Below are 19,645 nucleotides of genomic sequence, written 5' to 3'. Positions count from 1 at the left end.
GAGACATGAATATCAGTAATATATATTAAAATTTTAAAAATGAGCATAATTAGCTAAAATAATTTTAAAAGAAGAATGGGTCTCATGCCTCTAATCCCAGCACTTTGGGAGGCTGAGGCAGGAGGATTGATTGAGGCTAGGAGTTTGAGACCAGCTCTGAGACACCCATCTATCCAAAAAAAAAAAAAAAAAAAAAAAAAACTAGCCAGGCATGGTGGCACACACCTTTAGTCCTGGCTTCTTGGGAGGCTGAGGCAGGAGGATTACTTGAGCCCAGTTGTTTGAGGTTACAGTGAGCTATGGTTGTGCCACTGCACTCCAGCCTGGGCAACACAGCAAGACTCTATCTCTTAAAAAAGAAGAAGAATGGAAATTGTGATATATGTAAAAATATATTACTATAACCTAAATGATTTGATCCTCACTTCTTCCTAAACACACAGAAACATAACTTACCTAGATAAGTAATCAGTTGATAGAAAGGTGCTTATAAAATATGAAAGCATTGGAAAATACCTATCTGTTTGCCCTCTCTGGAATTCAAAGTTTTGTAAAAGGTAAACATAAATTTCATTATGGACATTATCAGACAATTAACAGAAACGAAATGGAAATGTTTAATCTCATTAGCCAAAAGCAAAGTGTATAACAATAATATAACATTTTTGCCTTTCAAATATTTAAAAATAAGAAATGTTCCAGCATTATATACATAATTATGAATTTATTTCTGGAGTAATAGTATAAAATTTGTGATTGTTTTCACAAGTATCTTTATATTGAAAGAAAATTTATTTTGAAGGCCATAGTGGGAAAACAACTATTAAAAAATACAAACGACTTTGTAAAAATGCAACTTTGATTTTGCTGCTTTCTACTTCTAACATTTACAAAAATCTAGAAGTAGATATATTTTACTTAACCAAAATTATGGTGTTTGTTTTTATTGTTTTGTCATTTCTCTTTAAAAAGTACACTTTAAAAAAATCTCACCTCTTGAAGACTAAGTAGTTTAATGTTATTAAAATGTACCACAGAAAAGTATAAATAAATAATTATCTTAAAGCAATTTAAATTGGTATTGACCATGGATAAGACAGCCTCTTCCATCGAACATTATTTAAATCAATACTGAAATAAGTTAAAATAATTAGGTGCTTAACTCATTAACATTATCTTTCCTTTTCACTGATTAATCTGTTCTCTTCCCCTCCAGAATAGTATTAATTTACCTGAAACATTTTTGAGAATCAGATTTCTCCAATAATGATCCTGTGCCTTTAGGATAATTTGACATAAGTATAAAAACTACTTCAAATTTCTATTATATCTTAGTCCTATTAAATATAATGATTTTAAAAACTATTATTTAAAAGGCATTTAATAATGATACATGGGTTTAGAAATGTTCTGAGAGCTGCTAGAAAGAATTAGAAAGTAAAGCTGAAAATATCACTCAACCAGTTGATCATGCAATAGAAATTAGAATTTTGTCCAAGTCATTATTTCAAAAATTTGGTCTTAAGGAAGAGAAATGTTATGTATAGAAATGGTTGTTTTTATGTTCACTTAGGCAAAGGTCATTGGTAAGAACAGTGAATTTGCATCTAAGTTTTGATGCTATTAGGGGTTCTTTGTGTTTTTTTTCTTTTACCAACCTCACGTCAGATCTGGTTAGCTTGTTATCGTTTTATCCCAAGATGTGGCTGAGAAAAATATATGAGACATGGTAAAAGCAAAAAAAGAAAAAAAAAGAAAAGAAAAGAAATAGTTATTTTTATTTTGAAAATGAAAATAATAGGTAGATTCCACCATTTCTTTCTCAGAATTTGAAGTCTTTTCTCTTTAGAAGCCTTTTTGGTTAGGGAAAAGAGCAGAAACAGAACCGGCCCAGTGAGAGAAAGCATCACGTCCCCAGGCACAGACCACATCCCCAGGCGCAGACCACAGGCCTTGGCGCTCACTGGGAGGCACTGCCTAACGATGTTACAGAGTTGGAGGGCCAGGTTAAGAATTAAGGGAAGACTTAATAATCCTTGAAACTTGTAGTTTCTTTATATATATATATACATACATACACACACACATATAAATTATAACTTGAAGACTAAAGAGTAGGCTATTCTAGCTTTGTCTCCATTCGCTGAAAAACAAAATAAAATAAAATAAAATAGGTTTTCATTTTCAAGACAGGAGTAATGCTTATATATTTTCTGAGTTCTGATTTTTCTGACTTTTTCAAATTAATAGACTTGTTTTAAAGAGCAGTTTTAGGTTTACAGAATAATTGATTGGAAAGTGCATATTTGCCCTCTCCTCCCCAACAGTGTACCCTGTTATTGGCATCTTCATATTCATGTGGTATATTTATTATTATTGATGAACCAAGATTAGTACGTTATTAACTGAAATCCATAATTTACATTAGAGTTCATTTTTTGTGCTGTACATTTTTTATGGGTTTTGACAAATTTGTAACAATGTGTGTTTATCATTACTGTATCATACAGAATAATTTCACTGCCCTAAAATCTCCTGTGCTTGTGGTATGAATATCTCTCTCTCCCACTTCCCCTCATCTACCCCCAGTCTCTGGCAATCAATGATCTTTTCACTGTCTCTAGAGTTTTGCCTTTTCCAGGATGTCATATAATTAGAATCATAGAGTATGTAGACTTTTTCAAATTGGCTTCTTTCAGGTAGCAATATGCTTTTCAGGTTCCTCTGTGTCTTTTCGTGGCTTGATAGCTCATTTCTTTTCATCACTGAATAATATTCCAGGATAATCTGTTTTGTATGCATTTGACATTAAAGAAACTTTATACAATTATCGAGCTCCAGAATTCTAGCTCAGAAGTTTGCAGAGGTTGACTCATTGCCTACTGACATTTAATATCATAAAGAAGTCAAATCTCATTTTGATTTCTGCTCCTTTATATATAGGCTATTTTTTTCTGTCTATCTCTGGACATTTTTCAGTAGGAGGATTTTTGCTTATGCTGGCACTGTTTTGTGTTATTTCTGTAAAACAATATTCTTTATTTTTAAAAAATCTGCTATCTTCCCCTGTCATCTGTGTCTAACACATTTCCCTCATCCCCTTCTCTCCTTTCTCCTTTCCCTCTACATTATACAGAGAATTGTTCAGATTTGTCCTCAGAATCACTGATTTGATATTACATGGTGCCATTTATCCAATTTGTGAATGTTTAGGGAGATTTTAACTCTGTAATTGTGTTTTGGTCTCTTCACAATCCTCTTTATCCTAAACCATTTTCCTTGAATGTGAAGTTGTGGACGTTGTGTTACAAGCTGCTACGCAGGTGCTATTTTGTATGTTTATTTGCTTGTCAGTTTTATTTATGGCAATAGTAACAATCATGTCCCTGAAGCTGCTAAAAAAATGTCTACAAGTGTCAGTGATGAAAAGCAGCGGTTCACCCTCAACACTAACGATGCACAGTTCTACTTCTTTGAGGCAAACACTCCAAAAAAATTGGTTATTTCTGTTGATTGTCTGTTCTAATTTGTTTGATTGCTTTCTAGGCCTTTCACAACACAGGCATTACGAGATTCCTTTGCACTAACTAGACTGCTAATTTAATGCGTCTTTTATTGCATTCTGCCCCTTTTGTTTTTCTTCTCTGCCCAATGATTTGTTGTTTCTTCCTGCAGGATAAATTATGTTTATTTATATTGTTCATTCTCTTTAAACCACTAGTTTTCTTATGTGTGATAGAATGTCTGTGATTCAGGAAGAATTGAGGGGTGATTAGCTTGGGTGCTATAGGAGGGCCATTTTTCTGCTATTTCTCTATCTCGAAAGGGAACTCTGACACAGGCTGCATTGCCCTGGCCAGAGCTTTGCTTTAGGTGAGTGTTGAGCTTCGACTAGGCATTATTCTTGGGTCCTGCAGATGGTGAAATAGAGCAGGCTTAAGGTTTGAGGTATTGTCAGGTACTGTGTTTGCCCTAATCATCAAAGAAGTTATTTCCATTTCCTCAAAAATTCCATAGGGCTAAATACCAGGCAACTGTTGCTCAACAGAAATACAGAGGGGAAGCAGAAAGCTCTCAAGACAGATGCCAGGCCCTATCCCTGGGGTCCCCTTCTCACTCTCCACCTCCTTCCCCTCTCCATGCAGTCCCTGCTCGCTTTTATTTTAGGCTTACCTCTGTTTCATTTGTCAACCATTTTTATCTGGCTCTATATTTTATGTCATTAAACTAATTATAATTTTTTTCCCATTATTTTTGGTATGATACATTTATTCTCACTAAAATTTTATTAGGTGATGTCATTTTTATGTCTTCAGAAAGAAAGAAAATGACGTTCAATTCTCTGTCTTGAAATAGAAGCTTTAAGGTGTCATCTGAAACTAGAAGCATGTTTAACATAAAACAATTGAATTGCAAGTAAAAGTACATTTATAAGACAACAAAACATTATTTCACTAGAATATTTTACCCACCACTGCTGGATTTTACTTCTTTCTTTTGATCCTAATCTTGGGGTCCCTCTTATGACTCATAAGTGCAACTTCAGAAAGTATTCCTTCAGTAATCACCCAATTCTGTCTTCCTCCCAAGTATTTATTGCATTTTTGTTTTCTTATGTTATCTCCAATGGCCACTCTCTTTTTATGTAGATATAACTTTTGTTTGCCCTCACAATGTATTTGTGTTTTCTGTCTTTTACCCTTAAATATTTCACTAATCCTTTTCTCCCTTCATCACAAATTTACTCTTTCTAGTACTCTATTCTACAACAACATCCATGCCAAGGGTGGCATGTGTACCCAAACTCATTTTCTACATGCATTTTTATTAGGGTAAATGTTAGCATTTTAAAGGTCTCCTTTACCCATTTTTACTATTCCTATCCACCAAGACACTATTGTTCTTGAATAACATTTACAATTATTTTTGAAAATGGTACATTTCTGTTTGCATTTTTACTTAGTACAAGGTCATTTTAACAAGAAGTATCTCTTGAATAATAAGCTCTTCTAAAACTGTACATGTTCATTTGAAATGTTGATGGGGTTAGATTCTAAACCCTGTATTTTTTGTTTGTATTTGCTTTTTGTTTTTAATTATTTCCGTAGTAATTATTTCTCTTTTTTGTATTTTACAATAATCTCAAACTAACAGAAGTGTTACAAGTACAAAAGCTTTTTTCTGAACCACTTCAGTGTAAGTTGTTGACCTGATGCCCCAATACTTGAGTATTTACTACAAATAAAAACATTCTCCTTGATAATCACAATCTAACCATTATAACAAGAAAAGTAGTCGAATATATTGCTACCTTCTAATTTGCTGATCTAATTTGCTGATTCAAATTTCCTCCACTATCTGATAATTTATTATAAAAGTATTCAGTTTAGAATCACATCATATTTTATTTGTCATTTCTTATTGTCTTTTTCAGTCTGAACCAGCACTTTATTCTTTCTGTGACTGTCATGATGTTGACATTTAAAAATATTCTTATTCAGTTATTTAGAGGAATATACTTCACTTTGCGTTTGTCTAATTCTTCCTCATGATTCAAATTAGGTAGTGCATTTAGCAGGGATATTACAGGAATGATGATGTGTTTTGACTGCATTCTATTTGATGGTGGACCATGTCAGATTTTGTCATTACAGGTTATGTTTACTTTGATTACCTGATTAAGTTGGTGCCTGCCAGGATATATCTATATATACCCACACATATAAGCATAAATAAACACACACATACGCATGCACACACACACATACACACACACATACACACACACATACATTTACACATCAATTTTCATCTATACTTCTGTGTCTATTGAAAACCATGAATTCACACTGTCAATACCATATGTTTAGTCTAGTTTCTAAGTTTCCATATTTTAACTTCCTCTTCCAACAGCAAGAAACCAGGCTCCCATTATCCTCAATATAATTACTTATTTAATCAATATGTAATGAATCTCCCATGTTTGCTGCTACTTCTTCTTTTACACAAGTACTTTCCTCGGCCTGGTGGGACTCTGAAGCCTTCCTCAGGTTCATCTCCTTGTGTAGATGCCTGTTCAGACTCCAACTCTGTAAGCCAGGATGGCCCCATGGAGACACACACCTTGCCCATCTATCGTTCTAACACCCAACACCAGGCTTCCCTATCGTGGGTACATCTTCCTCTCTCACCAGGCCTCCAACATTTCCTGCATGTGGAGCTTCTCCACAATGTCCTTCTCTCCTGCCTTAGGTTACTACGACCCCCTCAGCCATCCCAGCACTTAAGCCTATTTTGCACTGCCCAAACAAATGACTTTAGTGCAGCATTTGGGGGAAGGGAAGAGAAGGGAAGGGAAAGAGAAAGGGGAAGAACAAACAGGATTCTGCTTCTATGCCATAATTTACAAACCTTTTTAAAGCACCTAACAGATAATTTAAAATCTGGATTTTAAGTCATCAAATATGCTTTGTGAATAAAAAAATAAAATAACATCTCTCCTTGTGACATGTGTGTGCATTTATCTAAAATAAAACAAGTCTCTAGTTGGAATTATTTTGAAATTTAATCTTTCAGTTGCATTCTGTGTCTTTAAAAAGATAAAACTTTAATACAACACTCCCTGAAAACTTCCTTAGTCATTTTTATGAACATACGAGTTGTTTGTTTGTTTTCTTACTTGCTCTAGGTCTGCCTAGTGAACAATTTTTCCCCAATATGAATAACAATAATATCGTTGCCAAGATTTTGCATTGTACTTTGCTATTCTGCCATCACTTCATTTCTTAAACTTAAGGGCCATCTTCTATCTCTTTAAAAAAAAAAAATCTAAACGAAAACTTACTGCTGAAAACATCTGCAACTACTGTCATTTGCTTTTAAGGACTATGCCTAAAGTCGTGAACAATTTAAAAGCACAATTTGCCATATGGATGCTATAGCAGTTATTTGCTCTGTTGCTTAACATAGGAGTGTATTGGATAGATATAACAGCTTTTGCATTGGCACAGAGAAGTAGCAGATTGGCCAAGAGCTACTAAACAGGTGCTCTCTGTAATGGCAATAGAAGATTCATAATCTTCTCTGAGCTTCGTTCTCTACACAATTTTTGAATGTCTATTTCAAAGCTAGGATAGAAAGACTACTCCAAGATTGCTGCACTAATCTCACGTGCACCAGAAACCGAAGGGGTAGAACGTGGTACCTTTAAAATATTATGATGCTGTATCCATTTCATTCTTTGTAATCTATCTCCAAGGACTGTCATTGTCCTTTGGGGTCAGGTCCATTCTGTCCCCATCCCAGACTATTATCATAAATTTCTGTTTTTTCTGTCTCTATGCTTTTGCCTATTCATGCAAACATTCATGAGTCATGTTAGTTCCTACACTTCCAAGGTTAAGAATCTGTTATGGCTCCAAAGTTTTCCTAAAGTAAATCCCAAATACCTTGCTATTACATTGAGGAGACTCCATGATCTGAAATGATGTTTATTTCCAAACTGTTTTTTATTTGAATATTTTAAAATTTTAAGTTATTCTTATTTATTCATGTGTGTCTATCTATCTGCCTTTCAAGTAAGTGTCTACCATAGTTTTGAAATTTGGAATTAGGATTTGATGTCCAAATTCATTCGCCCTTCTTTCTGCTGAAGAAGAAAATATATACACAAGTAAATAGTCAAATGGGAACCAAATCACACTTTTTTATGTTCTAATATCCAATCAAGGAACATGTTATAACCAGATGGAGAATAAAGTTTAGGCCTGACACCATTGTGAGTTACTTTACTTGCACATGAAATTTAGGTTTTGAAGCCAGGCGACTTTTCACCTTTAGGAAGAGCTTTCTGCTTCTTATTGGAGGAATGTTATGGAGGCTGAGGCTGAAGTCTGTTTCAAATACAATGAGGCATTATGATCCCAACTATTAGTGAAAGCCTAAATTAGTCAGTTCTTTGACCATTATTCTTCTGTGGAAATGATGTTATTTTCTGTATTTCATCCGTCGGCCTTACTATTTGAGCCTCTGGTCAACCAGGGATGTCAGCACCATATTTTAGAAAGAAAACAAATATATCAGAGGTTTGCTCCTCCAAAGACGGTACCTAACACTGCTCCTTTCAGAACCTTAAGGGACTCATTAGGATGTGCCACATAACACTTGCTCCCAAGGGACACTGAAATGTGCCAGCACAGATTTCACTAACTTCAGAACCTTGAAGCGTATGCTGAATTTTTGCCTCCATTTTGCCTCTTTCACCACTATTGTCCATAAATATATAGAAACTAATTAAATTTAAAAGACGAGACAAAATATATTATAGAGAATGCCTCATCCTTTATTCAATGCCTGTGGCAAACTAAAATCCAAGAAATAAAGACCCCTTCCCTTTCTAAACTAAAATAAGAAAAATTATCTCCCCACTCTTTTATTTATTTCCGTTTCAGCCAAAAAGATCCCAATCAGGTGCAGCCAGCAGTGGTCTAATAGTAGCTTCCTCCTGGGCCATGTTCCCCCAACATGGGTGTACCCCATCAGCATTTTATTTACAGGTGAATTAACCCAATACTGATGTTCTTATGTTTTCCTTTTTCCAGAGGATATGAGTCAATAGAGCATGACAGAATTTATCTCAAGCCAAATAATGTTTCTCAGATTCATATTGCTATTCCAAGAAAAAAAAAAAAAAAAGAAAATAGTAGGAGTCTAGTATTATCTGGGGGAAAAAGAGAATAACCTAGAAAATATGAAAGATTGGTTTTAGCTTTTCAAGGATGCCAGTCAGCCTACAGATACTTTTCAGAGTTCATATTAGACTCACATTAAGAAAAAATTGTCTTCTGACAGTTGTAACCTCATACTTTTTTAGGACGGAAATTTTATTTATTTATTTTTTTATTTTATCATTATTATACTTTAAGTTTTAAGGTACATGTGCACAATGTGCAGGTTTGTTACATATGTATACATGTGCCATGTTGGTGTGCTGCACCCATTAACTTGTCATTTAGCATTAGGTATATCTCCTAATGCTATCCCTCCCCCCTCCCCCCACCCCACAACAGTCCCCTGAGTGTGATGTTCCCCTTCCTGTGTCCATGTGTTCTCATTGTTCAATTCCCACCTATGAGTGAGAACATGCGGTGTTTGGTTTTTTGTCCTTGCGATAGTTTGCTGAGAATGATGGTTTCCAGTTTCATCCATGTCCCTACAAAGGACATGAACTCTTCATTTTTTATGGCTGCATAGTATTCCATGGTGTATATATGGAATTTTGTTTTAATCATGGAGTAAACTAAGTTTACTCCTCTCCCACATAGTGGCGCATAACACACTGCTCTCATCTTACAAATTTTAGAAATTTGTAAATGTTTAGAAATAAGCAATGAAGATATTTTAAAATGTTCATTAGTAACTAAATACAGCACATCTAGGATTCAGGTCTTTTATAAGGTTCTTATTATTACATGTTCATCCTTCATATTTAAAACAATTTAACTTCTATACATGTTTGAATTATGTGTTCTAGACATTCCTACGTTTAGTAAACTTTAGGCCCTTTCAAAGTACATAGCATCTACTCTGTTTTATTAACAGTGTTCACCAAATTTATAATAGGCAACGCTTTTACTGAAATTAATAGCCTGGAATTTTCAGTGCTCCCAAGCCCTGACTCCTCTCTCTGTATTTTTCTATTTCTAAGAAAATCTCTGATAACCCTGTAGTATAATGGCCCCAGATATTTTCTAGTCTGTAATTCCATAGGATAGTGGTTTCCAAGCATTCTTGCATATTATAATGACCTAGGAAGCTTTTAAAAATACTGATGCCTTGGTTGCATGCCATACCAAGTAACATAGGTGAGAATTAAGCATCTATGGTTTGTAAAGATTGCCAGGTGATTTCAATGTGTAGCATAGGATTTAAAGGCCTTTGAAACCTAAACTTTATTTTTAAATAATTTTATTGATTTTTCCTCTACCTTAATTCAGCAAGATAAATAGCCATCTAGAGAATAGGTTGAAAAGCAAATTAAGATGAAAATCATGAACCAGTAATCAAATAAATGTAAATTGCAACTTCAAATGATATTTTAGACCATTCTAACTAATGAAATAGTTTTTAAAAAATATTGGAACAAATGAAACATCCTATTTATTTTCAGAAAGAAAAACAGGTCATCTACAAAATGGCTTTGGGCTTTTCAATGGCAATGCTGAAAAATAGAAAATAGTGAAAAAGTATCTTCAAAATTCATAAGAAGAAAACATTTCCAGCCTAAAAGTTTCTACCAACTCTAGCTATACATTAAGTGTGAATGCAAAAAAACAGACATTTATGAACAAGGACTCTCTCAAAACCTTCATAGCCTTATGCAGCATTTGTCAAAACATTACTGGAGAATATGTTCCACTAAAATGAAGAAATAAACCAAGAAAGAAGTATGGGACCATGAACGAGGATCCCACAACAGAAAGCTATGGAAGTAATTCCTAGCGTGATTGGGAGGTCATAGAACGATTGCTTTGAACCAGAGCAAAACATTCTCATTACATTCCTCTGTAAATCCAGAGGAAGGTAAAGTTCATAGAGAACCTGATGGATCTGTACATATTGAATCAAAACTTAGACATTTCAGGGCTTGTCGATAAGTTAACAATTCATGTGGAGAAAGCTATGTGAAATATTATATATGAAGCAATTGCCAATATCAGGAAAATGTTCTGCAGGAAAGGAAAAAGTAAGCATAACATATTCTATTGTTTGGCTGGGGTAAATATCTACCTTGTCATATTAATGTAAAAAGTGAATATTGGTCTAACAAAAAAGACCAAGCCTTTTTTCATACTGAAATATTGGATAACAGGAAGACAGAAAAAAGGCTTGTATTAGTAGAAATAGGGATGATGTATGAAAAAAGGCTAAATCTTTATCTTCTTTGTGGGCATCAGAAGATGTGACTAAAAAAAAACATATTATGTAGAGAAATTGAGGTAAATATCCGAAGAACTGATGATTAAATAATTGAAGTAATTATCTCTGAAAAAGAGAGAAACAGAAATAAGTCAAGGGGCTAGTAGGCATTTTTGTAGCAAACCTTGTAAAATCAATTTACTTAAAAATTACGCTCAGGTTAAAAAAAAAAACAAAGAAATTAGTCTTAGATATTAGTTTCTGTATGTGGTGTTCTCCGACTAACTTACATAAAGTGTAACTCAGAGCTATTTTAGCCCCTAGCACAAAATATTTTTACGTTTCTATTTATACAGGTATCTGCCTAATAACAAAGTTTGTGGCCAGATAATGAAATGGTTTGAATGCCATATAAACAAGATGGTGGGAAAAGAATGATTTCTAGAATCAGAGCAATGGTTCACGTTCTAAATGTGCTACCTACTGGCATCTTACGTAGGGTCACTGTGCTTTAATTCCCTAAAATGTTAATGATGGAATATTACCCTCTCTCAGAGTTACTATGGATTAAATATCTATGAATCAGCTAATGTAGTGCCTGGCAGCAAGAAACTTAAAACAATTTACCAATTTCTGCTCCTCCTTCTCTGCTAGATGATAATCTTTTTGTGTCTTCTTCAGTTTTGTATGCAAAGGCTTTGGATATTTAGTAAAGGAATGAATAAATGGGCCTTATAAAAATAAAAATCCTTGGATTTATGATGAATACTAAGTCGGGCATTAATAAGAAATTTCCAGAATGGAGGAGTGAGAAACTCAATAAGTTCACTTCTCCAAAAAAGCAATAAAAACACTGGCAAAATTGTCAAGATTAACCGTTAGAACTTTTAAAATTGATAAAAAGCTTACAACAACCTGAAGAGTGTTTATTCAAGAAAAACTGATGAATTTCTGTAAGAACAGAAGGGATATTAATTTCACCGACCTTCCCAGTTCCACAGCAGCCTTGCAATCCAGCCACCCCTAAACAGCAGAAGTTGTAAAACCACCAGAGCTGGCTGACCAAGTTTGGAATTCCTCAGAAGGTCCATCCCCAGAGCTTTGTCAGTATTCTGCCTGTCTGGTAGCTCCCTGGAAGAGCCTCACTCAAAGGGCTTTCCATTATTTGACTTGACTAAGAACTCACTTGGTGGGAAAAATTTCTATCTCTAGGGCATTTGTGGAAAATAATTAGAAGATTGTTTAACATTGTAGCTGCCTAAGGCTGTGACACTAGTTGGGACAAGTAAGAGCCTGAACAAAAATTATAAAGGACCTGGAAAATTCTATGTTCTTAGGCAGCTCTGAAAAGCTCTAACATATCCTTGCAGTCTGGAGTTTACATATGCACATAGGGCTGTGTGCATGTCGAGGGAAGTCCTCGGAGAGTCCCAGTATCTCACCTCTGGTGGACATCAGGCTCTGTGCAAGCAGGAAGTGAAGGGTAAGGTAGAGTTGTAAACTGCCTGAGCACTGAAGGCATGTCCCCAAACCCATGGAAGACCCTTGGCAAGAGTGGAAGATTTATTGGCTCAAGCCTTTAAAGAAATCTCTAATCAAATATTAGTTTACCACTAAGCTCACTAAATGGAGATTTCACTGGCTGTGCACTCTAGGGAAATGAAAACTTTACCATATTGGTCCAGGTAAGTCACTAAAGAACAAACAACAACTGCAAGAAAAACCAGCAACAACAAACTTTGGATTGGAGGTGGGAAGGCCTGGTTTCCAGAGTTGCCACTTTATGTTACCTAAAGTATTCAATTTTCAACAAAAAAAAATATGAGACATGCAAAGAAATATAAAAGTATAGCCCATGCAGCGGGGAAAAGATCAATAGAAACTATCCCTGAATGAGCTTAGAAACTGGACTTACAGCATCAGGCATTACAGAGCCATTAGAGACATCTAGATTTTAAAAACTAAGACCAAGAGAGGTAAAAAAATGATCAGCATCAGTGTTCCTTGTGAACCTTGTGATTCTCAGTACATATTGTTGTGTGGAATTATTGCTTCAATTTTAAGCATCTGTGTGTGTGTGTGTGTGTGTGTGTGTGTGTGTATGTATATATATATATATATATAATGGAATAATAATAATGGAATGCAAGGAATTATTTGAAAATGTTTTAGATGAGTCTCTAAACAGCCCTTATGTTTTAATCTCTTTTTCAGGCCCTCCAGTTAATGTCACATGCAACATATTCATCAACAGCTTCGGCTCTATCGCAGAGACGACCATGGTAGGCATTTTACTTTGCAACAAGTTTCACGCTAGAGTAATCTGTAATTACATTAATGGCAACATTTTATGTAATTTAAAACCCAAATTAATATAACAAGATTTTAAAACGTAAAATTAATAGTATAATTAAATTACAGTCACCTGCAGGTAATAACATTTCAGTTAGAGATGGTATATTAGAGTATATAAATATAAGTGAAAACAACATTCATTTTCCCCATTCAACAAACTAATATTAAACTTCAAATTAAAAGCTAAAATGTCACCATAGCAATTATTTTTTTCCAATAATCTTTAATATCCAGACATAAGCAGAGTAGTAAATACTTACGTTTACTCTGTACCCCACTTACAAATTTGTTTATAATGTTATTTTAAATATTCAATTCGATTACTTTTTCAAATGAATATAGTATTTGCCAAAACATTATACTTAGAGATTTTATCAACTGTATTTGAAAACATTTTGTATAATCAAGTTATTAAAGCCAGAAAAACATAAAAATTGTCATTACAGACCAAATTTCTTCTGTCTTAAATTTTATAGCTTTTTCTAAAGAGCACATGGTATCTCTACTTTGCCCTTTAGCTTTTATTGGGCAATTTAACTGTAATAAAATGCAGAAATAGACACATGAACCACTGAACATCTATAAAATTGTCTAGCAGCCAATTTTATTTTTTTTGGAAACTGTATAGATGATGATTCTTAAATTAGCTAGAATTATCTTTGTAAATTTAGTAAGTATAGTTTGTGATACTTCTCAAAGTTAATATTAACTAAAAGATGATATGAAATACCTAAGGATTTATTAGTTTAAAAAACCAATATTAGAGAATTATGTTCTGTTTACTTAGAATAGTAAATAGGTAGTAAATTTTCTAGGAAAAACTATCTAATATGCAAATTTTTTACATATATGAGGGTGTAAAGTGTGTGTAGAGGTGTGTGTGAGTGTGTGTTGGAATCCATCTCAACAGGAAGAGGCTTTATACAGGCATCATTTAAAAAAAAAAGCTGTTTCCCTCATGTATGCAATATAAGTCATTTACCAGCATCTCTGTGATTCTATTCAAAGTTAGTATAGCTTAACTACAATAAGCATTTGTGGAAAAGAACCGAATTTAAATTTGGAGGCATTATATAGAATTATCTTCAATATGATACAATCTAAGTTAACATGAATGTGTGTATATGAATGTAAACGCAGAGAAGACGTATGTCATTTGGTTAGAAACAGTCTGCTTCTGGTGCAATTTCTTCTCTAAAGTGGCTATAATCCTGTTTTAGACTTTGATATATTCTAGATTCTTGTGGAAAAATTGGCCCTGATTTATACCCAACATTTGTACATATTCAGTCCATAAAATCCACAGTTGAAGGAATCACTATTGGCTTTGTTCTATTTAGGCTTCTCAAATTGTATTTCCAGCCCTGGCAATTTTCTCATTTTGTTTCTATACATGTGTAATCCTAAAAACCTGGAAATATACTTCTCTATATTTTTCTTTTACATAATTGCTTCCATGAAATACTTCCCACAGCAATAGCTGGAAAGATTTAAAGTCTTACCCATCTTTATGGGGTAGGGAGGGAAGGGACTTGGAAAAAAGAGAGGGCATAGGCAGATTTCCTTCCCATTAAGACTTAAAGATTGCCAGTTTTCTGAAAGTGCCTTTTTAATGACATAATTCATCAGTCTACCACTAAAAGTGTTATAACACAATCTATAAGATGGCTACACCAGTTAAATTTCTTACCTTAACAATTTTAGCCAGACTTTATAGAATAGCATTCTGCAAAAGCTTGCAGGATATTGCAAACACACTCTCACCATAAGTTTTATTTCTCTCCTTCAGCATGCAAGCCTTTCCTTACCTACATACTCCATCATTACGTATTCCTTTTGAAATCACTTTGAGCATCTATCACTCACTTCTTCACAGTCTCAAGCAGTGTCAATGAACATTGTTCAAATATCCCAGAAGTTAAGTATTAAAAACCTAATCATGTCCACCTTGGTATTTTTCTTTTTATTCTTCCAAATTTCTAAACATATATCATTTCCATTAAAATGATCAGATTCAATATTTATTAATTTTTAATGGTATCAGCTAAAATAGCTGTGATTTTGATGTTCATCTATATAGGTACAAAGAAAATTAGAACTTGTTAGTATATTTCTATCATAAGAATCATAAAATGTTTTGCTCCCACTTGGTTAAGTTGTTGTATTTTATTCACAGGGTCCACTATCACAACTCTACAACAAAACTTTATCTCATTATTCTATTGCTGTATTTTTTTAATTCAGTAAAAATGCTAATATATGTGTTAATGTATTTTTTAAACTTATTCACACTTCTTACGCTGAATATAGTTTACTTCTGTTCTTTTTTTTTTTTTTTTTAGACGGAGTCTCTGTCGCACAGGCTGACTTCTGTTCTTATAATACAAATAATTTAATTCAACTAAGGCAGTCAATTAAAATTGAGAGGATGGAATCTCAAATTATCTGTAATCATTAATGAATATATTTATGTCTGAGAATTCATATTTAAAATAAAACTACGTAATTATCCTCTTCCATATGTGTCTGCTTAACAAGAATCTTAACTGTCTTCAATGTCTTTACTGACTAAATATACTGAGCTCCCTCTGCTGGTCTAGTCTATAACTGGTATGCCTCACTTTTAAATACAGCTCTCCCATTTGAGGTTATTCTTTAATCCTTGGGAAAATTTCTCTATTAGATAGTCTACTTTTCAGGCCACTTTTTGTTAATTAAGTTAATTCAAACAATGTATTTTTCATATTTTTCTCGCACAAATTTAAAAAAAAGCGTGTGCAGTTTAACAATATAAACTCAAATCTCTTTTTAGCTGTTAAACTCCTTTCCCAATATTGTTAATCTGATTAATTTCATGTAGTACCAACCATTCTCAGAGTACAGTTTCATTACTTTACACATAGTCACCAAACTTTTTTCTACAAATATTATGAGCATTTTAACTTCCCTATTTCCCTCATATTTGAGTCATAATGAGATTCTTTAAGGACTTGTTCCGCCTCAATTATTTCAAGTTCACATTCTTCTTAAACAGATAATGATGTAACAACTACTGGAAATTCCCGTTCTTAAAAATATTAAATTAAAAATAAAACTAGTTTACCATCATTACTGTTTGGGAACATGGTCTTGGCGAGAGAGGCACATCTGTCCTGCCTTTTAAACTGTGATGATAAAAGAAGCACGTGATTATTTCAATGAGGGGAAGCTTAAGATCTCCACATTAAGTGGCTTTTATATGAAGTGTGCTCCTGCAAACCTATGATGAGTTGTGGATAAGGCTTATGTGCCAGGATGAAAGCATTTGTTAAGTTGGGTTTAACAATGCAAAGAAATGCAAATGCAAAGAAAACCTTTAAGCAAAGGTTTTCTTTGGAAATATACACAAAAACCCAATTGGAATTTGATGCATACACACAGACCTGGCTGGTCTTCAGGGTGTCCACAGAACAAAAGAAAAGATTGGGGTTTTATTGGTTAAGAGAAAAGTTTTGTAAAATGTTTCGAAAGAAAGTTCATTGGCCTAGAGAAGTTCTTCCAGCTTTGGCAAGCTGTAATTGTTGAGTGATGGTGGTAGGTAAAACTAATCTTGGTGGAAGGTAAACTAATCTTTGAGGCATGGAAGGTAGCAGTTACATGGAAGCAGTTACTAGGTCAAATGGGTTTTAAGATATAGCAAGTTATTTCTGCAGCTGGGCTTGCCAGACAGTTCCTGGAGCAGGAGCTTTGTGACCTGAGTGCTTTTTCCCCATGGTCCTTAACTCCCGTCTAGTTGGGTATGACTGTAATAACCCCAAGTCACATCATTAATTTTCACAATTGAGACAATGGAATATTACATAGCAACAACATGGATATTTCTCATAAACATAATTATGAGCTAAAGAAAACAAACACGATAGAATATGTACCAATTACTTCCGTTTGTATGAAGTTCAATAACATGAAAAAATCAATTCTGATGATAAAAGACTTCTGAATTCTGAAAGACTATCTTTGGTCGGGGGTGGGAGGTAGTTGGTAACTGATTGTGAGGAGGTACCACGGAGCCTTCTGGGTACCAAAATTGTTCTATTTTTTGATCTGGGTAGTAGTAACACAGGTATATGCATATGTCAGAATCTTTTAATGGACACTGCAGACTTGTGTATGTTATGAATGGCTGTTATATCTTAATTCAAAAGATTATTTAAAAGTAAACAAAAACCTTCACAAATTTAAAATTTAACACGCCAAGTGTGTCAGGCAGAGCATATCTATTCGGTGATCACAGGTGAGAACGTTAGAAGTTAGACAAAAAGCTTTAAATGAAAGCTTTTATTCTTCATCAGAAACAGTCTGCAGGACTATGAATGTCTACAGCATTAATATGTGATTTCTCTAACCCTATGCCTTCCAGTACTTAAACTACCTAGTTATAAGAACCAAAAATGAATAATCTTGAAGAAAAAAATCACTGAGATGATAAGCAGCTTCCATGATATAGGTAAAAGGGAATTCCATTTGATCTGATCTGGGGATGGGGGCTGGCTATAGGTGGTCCAGATGTTCTCAGCTAACTGTCAAACTTTTAAGAAAAACTCCAAAATAGAAATATGTATATATATACACACACTACGAAGCATAACTATGACAGAAGCAAGTAAGAAATTTCCATCATAGAAGCACCTTATGGGACTGGCTACACCCATGATGACATTAAAAACCCATTATTTATTTTAAAATTTGAAAAAGAGAGAAAACAATCACCCATAATGCCCCCACACAAACCCAGCACTATTAGCAGTTAGCTGCATTTATATTTACTTCTAAATGTTTTGACTGCACATTTTTTTACATGGTTTATGCATTCATTCATTCAGTGAATGTTTTTGTGGGAGCATATAATGAACCAAACATTTTGCTAAGCACAAAGGATGATGTAATCATTTTATTCTGACAAATCACTTTTTTACTTATTACTGAATCATAAACTTTTTTCCATTATAAAGATAAAATAATGAGCCTCCTTTTCCTAACTTTTTATTCAATACATATGCAAAAAAGTGCACAAATTATAGGAGTGAAGTACAGTGAATTAATACAAAGTGCACACATTCATGTAACCACACTCAAGTCAAAAGTAGCATCCCAGAGCCTGCTTATATCCCTTTTAAATCCTACCCCTCACAGTCTCCACAGTAGTTTGGGCATGTATATACAGTAGTACAGTATTTTTAAATGAACATATTGGTTTTATCTATCTTCAAAAAACAGATGACTCTCCATCTTGTTACACATATGTTAGAAAGTTAGAGAATTGTGCTGCTATGTGATTTAAATCAATATTTATACATTGAACCATTACTTTTCACCAGTGCCCATAAAATAAACCATTTTTATAAAATGAGAACAAAAAAGATGAGACATTTTGGGTTAATAGTTTTTCAGGTGTCGGTGTACATAGATGCATGGCACATTGGAAGGAAGGATCTGAGGGTCCAGTGTGATCTCACAGAAGTGTCCAAACCTACAGTTTTTCAATTTTCATACAAATGATAGGCTCACATTTTACTTGCAACAGTAAGCACTTATATATAAATGCTACTTTAAATTATTGAGTCATTAGATTCTCGAGAGATACCTAAGCCAATACAGCATAAAAAATGATATTATCTATCTATCTCTCCATATATCTATATATATGTTAAGGGAATCTTTAAACTACTAGACATTCTTTTTGAAGTATTTTTTATTAAAAAAAAGTTACAGGCATACCAAGATGCATGGATTATAAGTTACACTAAAAAAAACTATCACCATCTTAAGAAATTAAACAGTACAAATACATGAAACTTCCTTTCTTAAGGTAAGCTTTATTCCTGAGTTTGATATTAAGATATAAATGTTCATTCTGTATGTATGAAAATATAATCAAAATGACCATATTGAAGTATCCACATGTAGCTTAGTTTGGCTTCATTTTTCAGGTATAAATTTATGTTTTTTTGAGATACTCCATGCTTGTATATGTAGACAAGGTTTTTTTCATTTTCATTTCAGTATTTCATAATATATTTATCCATTCTACTTTTGCTAGACATGTAGGTTGTTTCTAATGTTTTCAATACTACAGATCATCTCTGCATTGAAAATCATTGCATAGGGCGGATCACCTGAGGTCAGGAGTTCAAGACCAGCCTGGCCAACATGGTGAAACCCCATCTCTACTAAAAAAACAAGAATTAGCCGGCAGGGTGGCAGGAGCTGGTAATTCCGGCTACTCGGGAGGCTGAGGCAGGAGAATTGCTTGAACCCAGGAGGCGGAGTTTGCAGCGAGCTGAAATGGTGCCACTGCACTCCAGCCTGGGCTACAGAGCCAGACTCCCTCTCA

General features: G+C 34.0%; 1 protein-coding gene across 4 annotated transcripts in view; it reads left to right on the top strand.

Moving 5' to 3' along the window:
- GLRA3 (glycine receptor alpha 3) overlaps window positions 1-19,645 on the top strand; it is a 182,694-nt gene that overhangs the window by 43,023 nt on the left and 120,026 nt on the right. For all 4 annotated transcript variants that reach the window (XM_003823430.5, XM_055112014.2, XM_003823429.5 and 1 more), the window contains one exon: window positions 13,132-13,199. In XM_003823430.5, the coding sequence (XP_003823478.1) occupies window positions 13,132-13,199 (68 nt within the window). The remainder of the gene's footprint in view (window positions 1-13,131; window positions 13,200-19,645) is intronic.

The sequence above is a fragment of the Pan paniscus genome, chromosome 3 (assembly GCF_029289425.2).
Source record: "Pan paniscus chromosome 3, NHGRI_mPanPan1-v2.0_pri, whole genome shotgun sequence".
NCBI lineage: Eukaryota > Metazoa > Chordata > Mammalia > Primates > Hominidae > Pan > Pan paniscus.
Note: the sequence above shows the minus strand (reverse complement) of the source record. Positions and strands in the feature narration are given on the sequence as shown.